Genomic DNA, 13,769 nt, shown 5'->3' on the forward strand with positions numbered 1-13,769 from the left:
AGATTATGTCCCAAATGTGCAGGCAAAGGGGATTTTTAGCTCATCCTGAGCCCATGTGGAGGGAATACTCTCTACATGGGTGAGAATTACCCTAGAAAATGCAATGTGCTTTATCTATTGGAGCTTCATTCTTGCAGTGGGATTTCAGGGCAGTAAAGGTGCAGCAGTAGGAGGGCTCAGGGCTGATGGATGATAGAGAAGTTTTACCTGTGAACATGTATTTGGGATTAAGCCTCCCACTTGTTTGGAAGGCATGGAGCAGAGAGAGAATTTCTGTCTTCATTGCAGTCGTGTTGTAGTTTCAGGAAAATCCATCCTGGGATTTCTACACCTGCTGCCTTCTGTTGTTCCTCCTCTGTTGCATCCCACATCAAGGTTGGTTGTAAATTTTGATATGAATGGTATAAAGACCTCATTCATTTGAAGATGGAGTGTGATACATTTATTTAGAAGGAAGTTGTGTCATGGAGTTTCTGTGAAGAAAAAAGGAAAACTAAAGTGAGAGTCTCAGGGAAATTCAAAGATGCTCAGGTTCCTGGGCTGATCTCAATGGAAATCATAAACACACATCAGAGCACAGGGTCGGCTGCTCCCTACATGTGTGGAGTAGCTGGTGATTTTAACACATTGATTACCTGAATTTTTCAATTAGATCTTGATTTTGCAGCGGAAGTGGTTACATTGCTGCCTGCTTTCCAACGCTCATATCAAACCTGCCAGCTCAGTGATGGAGAAGCTCTGCATGGTGTCCTTGAGCAGAGCTGAATGAAGAGATTTGGGAGCAGGCTCCTCCCTGTCCTAGGCAGTCCTGGGAATACATTTGCACCTCTGGACAGTGAATATCTTAGTGTGTTCACTCCTCAGTGTGCCCCAACCAGCCTTACCTATGACACTTCATTACTGGCAGGCAGCCTGAGAATTACCCTCCTGATTAAGAAAGTCATTATCATTGAGGTTGTAATGATTCCCTGGAAAAAGTCCTGATTAACCTGGTTTCACAATTAAGTTGTTAGGAATGATGTGGTGTGGACCACATGTGAGGTGTCCTTGTGCACTGCCACAGTTTGAGGTATGGCTCACACAGAGAGCAAATCTGAAATCAGCTGTCTGGAGGAAGTAGATATTGAACCTGTCAGCTTTGCAGGCATAGTAATTGTCATAAAAAATGTCTCAAGAAAAGAGGAAAAAAGATTTGCTAGGAGCTGCAATATTTCTGTTTCAGAAGTGCTTCTGCACCTCTGCTTTCCCTGCACACTTATGAGTTCACAGCAAGGAAAGAGAGTTCTCTGGCAAGGGCAGTTTTGGTGTTAAAGGGTTTATAATGGGTCAGTCCATCTCTCTTCCCTCTGTTCAGTCCCAAAGCTGCAGCTGTAGTAGGTGCAAGCCCAGGGTGGGCCAGAGCACCTTTCAGCAATAAATCAGGGCTGTTCCTCCCTGGAGCCAAAGCTCCTTGCTGTGCATCTCCCTGGGGTGCAGGGTCCCTGGGCCATTGCAGGGCTGACTCCTCTGGGCTGGGAGCCCTTCCTTAAACCCATAGGAAGACTTTAAATTGGCTCAGCCTTATAGAAAGCTGAGGAGAAACTTGTGGATGTGGCACCAGAGCACTGTGTTGTGCCTGATGCATGTCTTCACTTTTTTATTTCACTCTTTAACCAAGGCATGGTGTGTCTGAAGTTGGAGAAGGCAGCTCAGGAGGGAGGTTGCCTGTTGTTCCCCTGTTTTCTCTCTCATCTCTACATCCTTTGTCCATCTCCTGCTCCTGACAAGGTTTCTTGGCTCCCTGATGCTGTCACACCTTCCTCTGTCTGGGTTATTTCACCTCAGGTGGAGCATTTAAGTGGAAGCACAGTGATCAGCCCTGATGTGCTGCCTGGGAGCAGCTGGGCTGTAATAAAGCCTGATTGCCACCCTTGCACTCAGAAGCCACATTAAGCTAATGCCATTTTATCTCCACTATTTGTGCTGTTCAGAGCAGCTTGTTTAAAACTGAGCATTTTACCTGCCTTGCAAGCACAAAGTCCATTTGTCTCTCTGGGCAGGTGCCTGGGAGCTGTCTCCCTGTTTGGGCAGATGTGCAGTCCCAGCTGTGGCCCTGGATGTGCAGCTGAGGCTTACAGCCAGCACTTTTATTTGGCTTCCAATTTGATCAAATTGTCAAAGCTGCTTATGAGCTTTAATACATCCCCTGCCTGGGGGAAATGCTCCTTTCTCAGTTTGGCAGAGCAGGAATGATGTAAGTTAAGTTAACTTTTGGCCAAGGCTACCTGTAGGGCTCTGTCACAGTAGGGAATTAACCTCAGCCTCTGCAGTCCAGCATTAATGAATGAACCTTATATATACAGAGCACTTTTGACTGAAAGATGTTTCTAGTTTAGAGACATCAAAGGTCTCTGGAAGTAATTGCCCAGGCAATGTTGTGTGAAACTTGAAATTTGTGTGTAGTCTGCAGAACACAGCTGGTGAACTAGATGTTATATGTATATATAAATATATAAAAATATCTCTAGACACACACCCATAGATGAAGCTCTGGACATAAATTAGGCAAAGCAGTCAGTCTTAGTAGTGATAGCTGATAATTTTGGCATAGTTTCAAAAAATGAGTGGGTTTTGATTTGGAGGCAGATCTGGTAGAGAAGCCAGCTCTCACAAAATTGGTCATGGCTGTTGAATGCAAATATTAAGAGCCAGATCCAGACCCATGTGAGTGACTTGCCTGAATATTAATGGGGTTGCAGTTTGGTCCTGCTGCATGTTTAGGCAGGGCATTTCCTCTTGTTATTTCTAAAGGAAACAGACTTTGTTCTCACGGAAATCCTTTGCTTGCTTTTTGCCTTCCCTGGTAAAAACAAGATGAGTGTTGAGATGTTCAGCTGGGAAGTAAGAAAGAGAAAAATCCCCTCATTTCTTGATAGGCTTTTTATATCCTATTTCTGAGAAGTGCTGTATGACAGTGCCCCTTTCCTGAAGGCTCCTTCTGCACTGCTTGTCAAGCCAGCACAGGCCATGGCAGCAGCACTGGCTTGTCCAGGGGCTGGTGTGTGTGGGGATGGTGGTGAGCCCACCTGGACTGGCAGGGATGCAGCCTGGATGGATGGGGGTGCACAGAGGAGGCTCTGGCTGGTCTGTACCCAGAGATGGCTTGCATGGAGGCTGACTGGGCTACCCAAAGCCTTTATGTAGCTCAGGTGCTCAGAAATGGTTCAGCTAGAAAGAAAGTGCTTCACAGCCAGGTTTCAAAATCCTAGAGCATTGCTATCTTGACTTAATCAAAGCCACAAACTAATCTGCTCCTGGCATCAAGAGGCTTGGGCCAAAACAAGCTCCTGGGTTAATTGACTTCTCTCTTTATTGTTGCCTGCTGGGGTGGCTGCTTGGCAGCAGTCAGCCTGTACAGCTGGGCTGGAGTGGAACACAGCAGTTGCTTAGAAAGACCTGGAGCAGGCTGTGAGTGTCCTGCCCTGGTGTGAAATGGGGCTGTGGTGGCAGGGACAGGGAAGGAACATCTTTATCCCTTTGCTGCCATCAGGTTCCAGGGAGGTGAATGCTGTTAACCTATTTGCTTTGTTTAACAGCTGCTTTATTTTTTGTGAGTTGGTAATAACTGTCCGGAAATGTGCGCTCAGATGGTGAGCACAGATGCCCAGTTGGAAGGACATGTGTGAGGCAGCCAGAGCTATGGAAGAGCTGGAGTAAGACACGTCTGCAGTTGCTGTTGGACATAAGAAAGGAAGTAGCTGATGTCACGGGCTGTAATGTCCTGATGGATTTTGTTTTCTACTTCCTGTCCTTCTCACTGGCCTCAAAAGTGGTTTTTTTTCCCAGTAGATGTCACATTCATCATCCATTTCTGTCTCCTTTTTCTGTGCTTAGTTTTGGAGGTACAAAGCAGTGCCTCATTTTCAGATGCAGCCATGATCCACAAGCGTCCCCAGCATTTTGTGTAAGTGCAAATGAGAGCTGCTGATTTGAATAGTTGGACCTGTCTTTTCCAAGAACCTTGCTGTCACCAAAACCTGCTTGAGCTTCTGGGAAACCCCTCTCTTACATGACTGCTTGGGCACCCTCCTCACAAGCCAATAAGCTTTTGTTGGAAGTAACAAAGTCCAGGAGTTTGAGGACTGCTTGGCTGCTATGGGCTTTGAATCTGGTGGCAATAAATAATAAAAATCTGGCTTATAAATAATATAAAGCCCTTTGAGTGAAAAAAATATAAATCTTTGTGCAGGCCCTACCTGCAGCAAAGCCAGAAATTCAGGAGCATTTGTGATTGCTTCTATCTTGTCCTCACTTTGCCTTGAGGTCTTGTGGAGAGAAGCTGGGAGAAGTTGTGAGAAGAGTTCCACTTATAGCCCAGTGTAAGATAGCTGTTTTCATGTCTCAGAGCATGAACAGGGATCTTCTGCGTGTGGGTAGAGCCAAGACTTGAACCTTCCCTCTGATTACCCCACAGGGACGTGTCCCTGTCTGGAAGGGAATTGCCTCCGATCTGTGCAAGCTGTGAACCACTCCTCACTACTCACTTTCATTCCCCTCCCGTGCCTTCGCAGGTTTTGCTGCCAGCTGCCAGTTTACTGCAACTGATGGACGTCAGAAAGAACTGCTGTGACTTCCTGCAGTCCCAGCTGCACCCCACCAACTGCCTTGGCATCCGCGCCTTTGCCGACGTGCACGCCTGCAGCGAGCTGCTGCAGCAGGCCAACGCCTACGCAGGTCAGGGCACACGGGAGAGAGAGAGGGGGTCTGTGCAGCTCAGCCTGCCCCAGGCACTGCAGCTTGGGGCTCAGCATGTCCTGCTTGGGCCCTTCACATTTCTGGTGTTGGAACAGGAAGGGAATGATTTGTTTAGTTCAGCGGTGCTGCGAGTTGTGAAATGCGGTTTGGTCGCAGGGGAGGTAAAAAAGGAGGAGTTGAGGAGGTAAAAAGGTTGATCCTCTGGATCTCAGCTCACAAAACAGTTCCTGAGTGTGGTGCTAGCAAGCCCTTGGTGTGCCTGTTGGACAGCTCAGTGTTGGTGCTGGTTCCCTGCCCTGGGAGAGCAGCAGGCACTGCTGGGTGTTTCCATTGTGGGAATAAACAGCACTGGGCAAAGCTAAATCCTGGGGTGAGCGCTGGAGCACTCAGCTGAAATTGCCGTGCAGCCTGAGGCTCTGATCTGTGCAGCAATGGCCCCTTACCCCAAGGGAGCACAGATAGGCTCATGTTTCTCTGGGAGTGGATGTGTTTGGTTGCAATAAGCAGGTGCAGGCAATGGCTTTCAGCATTTCTCCTCTACATCATAAATGTAAAGCTTTTTTCAGCCAGCCCCAAGCTCTGATTTGTCCAGCACTTTCCAGTCTCCTCCAGCAGAGTTGCCCTTGACCTCTGCTTGGGAGAAGCTGATAGTTTTCTCCCAGTTTGTTTTTCTGTTTTCTGATAATTTGCATAGGGACACATACACCTGCTTTTTCCCAGAGCACCTGCTCTGTCCTGCAGCGTTTTCCTTTTTAACAGTTTTGCCCTTAATTGGACCCTATGTAGGCTCAGTGGAATAAAAATGTATCCACTGAGTCCTCCCCTATTCTCCTGCAAATAAAACTAAAACCTTTTCAGCTGCTCTGGCTGTATTATCCCCTGGAGAAAAAGGTACCCTGGAAGGAATGGTTAATTGTATAAAAGCTTGCTTGTAATATCTCATTATCCTTGTTTCCAGGCCCTGTTTAATCTTTAACCCAACAAGCAGTGCATTCACTGTATATTTATTTGGTTGTTTGGCAATTAGAAGGTCTGCTTTGTTGTTTTATTGGCCTTCATAGGTCCCAGTTAGTACAGCAGCCCGTGTAATGGTAATGGAACTCCATTAATAAAAATGCCATTAAAATTCTTTTCACTATGTTGTTTATGTAACAGCCTTAAACCAAGACAGAAGTCCCCAAACTCAAGAGTCCATGCATTCATGAGCTCAGTTACTTGAGAAATGCTCAGTTCTGGCCAATGGATAACTTTACTAGGTGAAGGAGCCTTCTTGATGCAGGCACCAGTTCCTTTATTAAAATCAGGAAATATTCTTCCTTGTTTCCAACTAATAATGAGAGATCAAATACCTTTCTGCTGCCAGATGCAAGTCCAGAATGAATGAATATCAGATTTAGCCCAGAAGTCAGAGTGCATCCAGCTTATTGTGTGAGGAGTGTTTCCTGCCTGTTAAATATTTAGGGCCTAAAGAGTTCATTAGATCATATGTATATTTCCAGTATTAAATTTTACCCACATGCTGCTATTTTTAATCAGAGCCTTTGCCTTAGCTGTGGGGTTTTGTTTCTCGGTAGGGCAAGGAGGGTCTGTGATTGGGGAGTCCAAGCCCAGAGTCCAACTCTGCAGCAGCTGCTTTGGTGAGGGGGGCTCCAAAAAACTCCTCTCTGCAAGTTATGCCAGCTCATGTCCCTGTGGTGCTGCTTTTTGTCAGGCAAAGCACTTTGCAGATGTGAGAACTCGAGGCAGATCTTGCTGCAGAGAGAACTTTTTGGATACAGGAGTCTGAGCTTCTCAAAGCTACAGAATTAGAACTTGAAAGAAGCTGCTTCAGATAAAGTGTCTGAGATTCATGTTTCTGTAATTCAGCCAAAGATAAATGGGGCTTAGCAAGTGACAGGTGAGATTAAATTGGCAGTATATGTAAGAAATTCTTGCAAAACTAAAATTGCTGCAGCTGGCTAATGACATATTTGACCTAGAAATTATTTTTTAGGAAGTGATTATTTTGTGTGCCTTTTGGCTAGATATCAAAACTTGACAGATTTGATGATGCTCAGTCATAATTCTTTCAGTTTTGGGTTATATTCATGCTTTTTGTTTTCAAGTGGCTCCCAGAGTTACAGTATGGAGGGATCTGGAGGTAAAAAAGGGAGAAATAGAAATTTGTACAATTAAGTGGAAAGGGGAAAACTACTGGGAAGGAGGATGCTGTGGTGCCCAGGTTATTCACTGCTTTGGACATTGGCCCTTGTCTCAATTGCCACTTCTAACTGTATCTGTCCCTGGAATATTCTCAGTGGCTTTTCAGAAAGTTTAGCAGCATTTATGAAAGTATTTCATGGGGCTGGTGCTGCTTGGAATTACATCAGGTTTCTCTATGCTGCTCTGGGGCTGGTTTGTGTCTGGGCTGCACTCCCAGCTGCTGTGGGTCTGAATGCTCCTGCCACTGACTGAAAACTTGGATTTCATTATAATTTTGTGTTCCCCCTTTTCGTTTGTTGAACAGAGCAGCACTTCCCTGAGGTGATGCTAGGAGAAGAATTTCTTAGCCTTAGTCTGGACCAGGTTTGCAGTTTAATATCAAGTGACAAGCTCACAGTCTCCTCTGAAGAAAAGGTACAGTAAATTGTATAGCAAGAGTGAATGTAAGAATGCTGGAATGTTTCTAGATCTTACACCAGGAACTGTTATCATGATATGCTCCTTTGGGGTCATTCTCCAAAAGAGATCATGTGGAAAGGAAAATGAAAATAATGTGAATCCTAAAAGCACATAAAAATGACCTTCACTTGGTTGTTCTTGCAGGAAGTTATGACTCTCAGATCCATATCAAGCTAAAAGCCCTGGGGCTCAGAACCAACTACTTTCCTTCTCTGGAAAACTAGGAAACTCCCATATGCTGTTGTGTAAAGCATTTAATACCTGCTGTAAAACCTCAAAAAAAAAAAAAAGTGAATTTCATTAGGCAGGGGAGGAATATTGGCTTCTGTTACATGTTGGCTAGAAAAACAAAAGGAAGCCCAGAACCAAAAGGAAGGAAGGAAATATTTTTCTAGTATCTTCAGTGTTTTTATTAAGAAAGGGGAGAAAGGCAGTGGTTGATACTGTTTTTGTGTTGAAACGTTCAGCACATCTTGTGTAGTCTGGGCTCCTGGGGAGGAGGGTGAGCAGTGCTTGTGGTGCTTGGTGAGCTCAGCCCCATTCTCTGGTCTGAGTTTCTTGTGTGGCCTGCTGCAGGTTCTGGGGACAGGCACGTGCCTCCAGTCCTTCAGCTCATCTCCAAATTGTCACTGTGGGGAGATTGTAAAGTCACAGAATCAGTAAGGTTGGAAAAGACATTTGAGATCATTGAGTCCAACCACTAACGCAGCACTGCCAGGTCCACCACTAAACCATGTTCCTAAATGTAAATGGTCACTCGTGAGAGGCTACAGAAGAGCTTGAGGGTTGTGTGGTTTGTAATTTGAGGGCTCTAATGGATGCCTGCATTTGTGTGGGCTGATGCTGGAGCTGGGTGTGGTGATGCTGCACATCCTCATGTGTGCTCTTCTCCTGCTCAGCCCCTCTGGGCTGCAGACACACAAGTGCTTGGGCCCAGAGGGGCTGTAAAACTCTCCAGAAATCCTGCTCCATGTGAGCTGTGGCCTCAGGGGTGCTCCCTGCTGATCCTGAGCCAGCAAACCCAGAGGGTCCAGAGGCGTGGGCTGCCAGGTGCCCCTGGGGCAGGGCCAGCAAGGGAAACAGCAAATGGCACAAACTCACAGCCCAATCCCTCTGCCTGAGCCAAGCAGTCTGCAAAGGGAAGTGCAAGTTTAGTAACCAATTTTTTCCAGTCCTGTGCAGCATTGTTCAAAAGCTTTTATTGGCCTTGAGCCCAGGGGAATCAAAATGCTCCTTCCCTCATCTGAGCTTTACACAATCAAACCCAGTATTTCTTTAGCTGACTGTAAAAGAACTTGTAAAAGAAAAGATTGTTGAGAATGCAAGGCAGTGGAAGGAAATGTAAGCATAAGCTGCACGTTCAAAACAACAGACCTGAAAAACAGGAGAGAGGCAGAAAATGAGAATGGAACATAAACATGAAATGTGCTGGAGTTCAAAGAAGTGCTCGAAATTGAGGACAGACTTGGAGGCTGCTGTTTCATGTTAACTTCATGACAGACAAGCCATTTTCCTCACTTTTATTCTTCCTATCTGCTAATGTTTCAGTTATATATTATAAAAACGTCTGTATGTGTGGATACCAGTCTATACATACACATATGTATGCATGTGCAAAATATTTCAGAAATCTGGCAGCTTAATTGTCACAGCCAGATTTCACAAGGAGTTTTCTTGTTCCTCTCCTTGCTGTGTCTCATACCAGAGCATTGCCATCCCTGGATCACTGGGAAGTGTTGGATCCAAGTCCTGCCAGGATCAGGGAGGGAGAATTGCCCTTGGAGTGCCTCAGGAATTTGTGTGTTCTCCCCTTCCTCTACCACCCCACAACTAATACCAATTGGCTTAATAAAATATATCCTTATCTTCACCAATTTTGGTTCATTTATACCCCTAGGCCATCAGACGGACAAAAATTCTCTGCTAGCACAGAAATCTATTTTAATTGTCAAGTGGTGACAGCATTTTCTCATCACTCATCTCCTTTCTCTTCTGTCACTCTTGTTGTACCAACCTCTGGAGTTACACAAGCCTTTTAAGAAAAGGGCAGAGGCTTGCTGTCCCTGCTTGCTCTTTTTGCTGTAGCCAGTTCAGTGCCTGGAAGACAGTTTTATTAATGTTTTCTGTACCTGACCTAATTGGCTCATTTTACTGTTTGCAAGCTAAAAACCATGTAAAAATAATAATTATTTGTTATTTACTAAAGATGTAGGGGAGAGACTTGAGAATGGTCTACTGCCAACTCAGAACAGTGGCTAAAGAAATTTTTTAGAGGGTTGGGATTTTTTGGATTGTGGGATTCTACGCTGAGTCTGGTAATTGATTCATTGCCTCATGCTGCTGACATGCAGCAGAAGCTGATGCAAGGTTTGGCCCTCACTCTTGGAAGTCTCTAACAAATGGATTTTTGGCTGAAGAGACTGGGAAAACATCTGGCTTTGCTCTTTCCTTAGGCAGCATGCAGAGAGGGGATATTCCAGACTTTTACCCTTCTCCTCCACAGAGTGGGAAATTTACTTCTCCCTAGCTTGGGACTGCTCCTGCAGCCAGGCAGGTGCCAGCTGCCACTTCAGCCCGTGCCTGAGCTCTAAATCAAGCTGTGTGGGCAGCTGCTGTGCCCATCCCAGCCTGGCAGCAGGTCCTGCATGGCTGCAGGGTCCCGGGGGAGCGGCAGCAGCTGCTCGGAGTCTGCAGCGGGCACGGCAGGACTGCAAACAGATGTGGCCTTTAAATAGAGATATTGCTGTCTTGGATTAAAGCCTTTTCCCCTTCTCTGAAATTAGGAATCAGAGCCAACAGAAGGTGCCAGAATCTGATTTTTTTTTTTTTTTAAATAGTTATTTTTAGAGTAGGCACAGCAGGGAAGCATCAGTGCTTGCCTGACTCAGGAGTGGACGCCAGCACCGAGGAAGCAGCTTATTCCTGGTGCACATTCCCGGTGCACATTCCTAGTGCACATTTGCCTCACCTTCCTTTACACTTGCTCACTGTCCTCCTGACCTGTAGCTGGGTATGCCTCAGCCTTGTAACCCATTCTGCAGCTCAGAACTTTCTGCACAATCTCTTTGTGCAGAAGAGGTTAATGAAAAGCCTGTTTGTCGGCTAAACATTTGCTTTATCCTCCTTCCACCTTCATTTGCAATTAAAAAAAATCTCACAACAACCCAGTTTCTACTTTAAAGGCCTCATAGCCAAAGTTGAAATGTTTGTTTGCTTATTTATTTTAATTTTAAAATACTTAAAGTCTCTGCAGTATTTATTCTCCTCAGCATTTGCTGTGGTTTGATTACACCGCTCCCTGTTGGGTTGCTTAAATCCTCATTGCAGTGTCCTGAATTCCAAGCAGTTCAGCAGGAACTTTGTTGGCACAGGAAATGAGGCTGGTGCTTTACTGCATTTTAAAAGTATATAGTTTAGCCTAAGAGGAAGAAACCCCTTTCTGCTCTGCATCTCCTTCATGGCAGGATGTGTCTGCCAAGGCCCCCTGCAAGTACATTTACCAGCAACAATTGGGGACTGAAAGATGGTGCCCTCATTTTTGGTTGATTTTGTCAAATTAGTGACCTTGGACCAAACAAAATGGTCTCTTGGGGAGTGATGGGCGGGATGGAAAGAAAGAAATAATTATCTGTGCAAATTGGCCTGACCATTTGGTGACCCTGGAAGGAAGCTGAAACCAAGGGTGCTTGCCTGGCATGCTGGAGGAAGGGCCAGGGATGCCTTTGGGGGAAGCATGGACAGATGGGATCTCTGCTCAGCCCCCGAGTGACTGGGCAGTGGGAGGGCTTGGGCAGTGGTGCCTGTAGATGTGGCTTATGTGTCAGAATTTAATTCTGTCTCTGTGGGGAAGCTCCACTGCAGTGATCCAGATCCTGCTGTGCAGCATCCGAGACTGCATCAGCCCCTCTTCCTGCCTTGCTGGCTGTTTCAGGAAGCCTTTCCCACTGCTGGTGACATTTTTAGGCCTTTCTTTTATGAGAGAGGCTCCCAGTTACATAAGCACATGCATATTCATCCAGGAGCCCACAGAGGAGGCTTCTCCTGGGCCAGGGCTCTGCCCATGGGGCTGTTTGTGAGCACTTTGTCACGGGCTCCAGCTCTGGATGCTTATCTCAACCAGCTGGATCTGGAAGTAAAACTAGATTTTGGTTGAGACCAGAAGCCCAGTGTGCCCTTGTTCCCCAGCTGGAATATCTGAGTATTTTTAGCAGTGAAATGCAGGCAGTGCAGAGGCCCCATGGCTGCAGGCAGGGCTTGCCCTGTGTGTGTGTGGGGAACTTGTCCTCAAGACTTTTTGCTTTCTGGGGGCTGGTGGAACTGCTGCATTGATTAAATATGAGTGTAGTGACTTTACTGTGTGGCCAGGCTCCTGGAGGAGGGAGATCTCTGTTATCAGGAGTAATTGTTGTGGCTGATTTCATGAATAATGTCCAGTGCAAATGTCAGCAGGCTCATTAAGTTTCCTGGCTGCCTTCCAGTGCTCATGTCCAAGAGGTATATGATTGTTCTGGACATGCACTTAGCTCTGGGAGTGATACAGCACATCTAGATGTGAGGCTGCTTGTTAACATGCATGGTCAGCTCAGCTCTTTGCTGCAGTGCTGCTTGTGCTCTGTGCAGCCACAGCTTTTTCATCTGTTTGATAGAGATCTTTTCCCCCCCTTCCTCTGATGCTCTAAAATCACTATGCTGCTGATTATGGGTGGGTGACTCTGCAAGGAAGTTGTCTCTTCCCCATTTAATTGTATTTATCTGTGTAGGTGTTTGAAGCAGTTATCTCTTGGATCAATTATGAGAAGGAATCTCGCTTGGAGCACATGGCTAAGCTGATGGAGCACGTTCGCCTGCCCCTTTTGCCCAGGGATTACCTGGTACAGGTCAGTCTGCAAAGAAGGCATCAATGCCTGCACTTAAGCTGCTGGCTGTCCTTAGTCAGTGGCTGGGCTGTTTGTGTCTGAGATGGATAATTTGGTCTGTTGCTGAGTCTGTAAACAGAAGAATAAAAGCTAACACCTGAGTGGACTCTGAAATCAATGTGTGCTTCAGAAACCTTCTTGAAAATGGGACCCGTGCTCTGCCAATGCTGAGAGCAGAGCTGCTGTCCCTCTAGGGGAAACATTGATAAGTGAATATCTTGTGATTTTTCACCCTGAAAATACTGAAGTGGTGGTGTTACAAGCTCGTGCAGCTTTTTTCTGTCATGCACAGGCAAAACATCATAATGGAAACACATAATGTGTGATAATTTTGGTTTGAGACGTGTGCTGTGCATGCATATGGGTCTGTGTGGCTGGCAGGGGAGGCACTCTCTGACTCAGTCTGACTTGGAGATTGTTCTTTATAAATGAATTCCTGGCATCTGGGCCTACATAATGAGCTGAGAATTCCCAAAGAAGGGGTTGGCATTTGGGCTCTTTGACTACGATGCTTTTATCATACATCTGAAAAAAATCAATACAATTGGTATAAAATTGGTATTCACAAGATGAACCCATCACGGTTTTGCTTTTCTTTCATCTGTATCTTCTAATGGAATAAAAGATACTGCTTCTCCTTAAAAATTCTGACTCAGATAAAAGAAATCACTTTGTATCCAGACTCCTGGTGAGTCAAGTGCATCAAGTGTTTGGCAGAGGGTGATAAAATACTCACTTCTTGTGAGTGATCTTGGGAAAAGGTGAGAAATTTGGATGTTACTGCATGTGCTTCTTTGTATTTGTTTGTATTTGTCTCCTGATTTTTTTTTTAATGTTGGTACATTTGAGGGGAAATTCCAGCTTACATGTTCTTTCCACAAAGCTCCCTGCGACCTGTGCCAGTGTAAATGATCTTTGTTGTGTGTGCATGTTCTCAGACAGTCGAAGAAGAAGCTTTAATCAAGAATAACAACACCTGTAAAGACTTCCTTATTGAAGCCATGAAATATCATTTGCTTCCTCTGGATCAAAGGCAACTAATAAAGAATCCCAGGACAAAGCCAAGGACCCCCGTTAGCTTGCCAAAGGTAAGCTGAGCTTGTCACTTGGTGTCACCTCACCCCTGTTCCTGGTGGCATTTTCAGTCCTTTGACAGGAGATCCACAACTTGCTGTGTTACTCTTTACTGACTCAATGGTTGTGCTTGGAAGTGTTCTACTCCCTCTTCTGGCAGTGCCTGTGCCCAGCAAGGACACATAATTAAGTTGAGTAAGCTTAGATAAGCCCTTAGGGGAAGGAGAGTCTCTGCTCTTGAAGGGTTTTGTCAGCCACAAGTGGCTGCTGGAGTGCTGGGAGGGCTGCCTGAGGTGCTGCTGAGGAGGTCACAGTGGGTGTCTCTTCCTTTCCTGTATCCATAATCAGAAGCCAGGAAAGCAGGAAACAGCACCCAGCCCCGTG

At 45.7% G+C, this 13,769-nt stretch overlaps 1 protein-coding gene across 1 annotated transcript in view; it reads left to right on the plus strand.

Annotated features, from left to right (window-relative positions):
- The window catches only part of KLHL3 (kelch like family member 3), a 45,227-nt gene that overhangs the window by 19,235 nt on the left and 12,223 nt on the right, over positions 1–13,769 (plus strand). The window contains exons 5-8 of the mRNA XM_064724601.1: positions 4,551–4,713; positions 7,241–7,350; positions 12,156–12,272; positions 13,250–13,399. Coding sequence (XP_064580671.1) covers positions 4,551–4,713; positions 7,241–7,350; positions 12,156–12,272; positions 13,250–13,399 — 540 coding nt within the window. The remainder of the gene's footprint in view (positions 1–4,550; positions 4,714–7,240; positions 7,351–12,155; positions 12,273–13,249; positions 13,400–13,769) is intronic.

Source organism: Zonotrichia leucophrys, chromosome 13 (assembly GCF_028769735.1).
Source record: "Zonotrichia leucophrys gambelii isolate GWCS_2022_RI chromosome 13, RI_Zleu_2.0, whole genome shotgun sequence".
NCBI lineage: Eukaryota > Metazoa > Chordata > Aves > Passeriformes > Passerellidae > Zonotrichia > Zonotrichia leucophrys.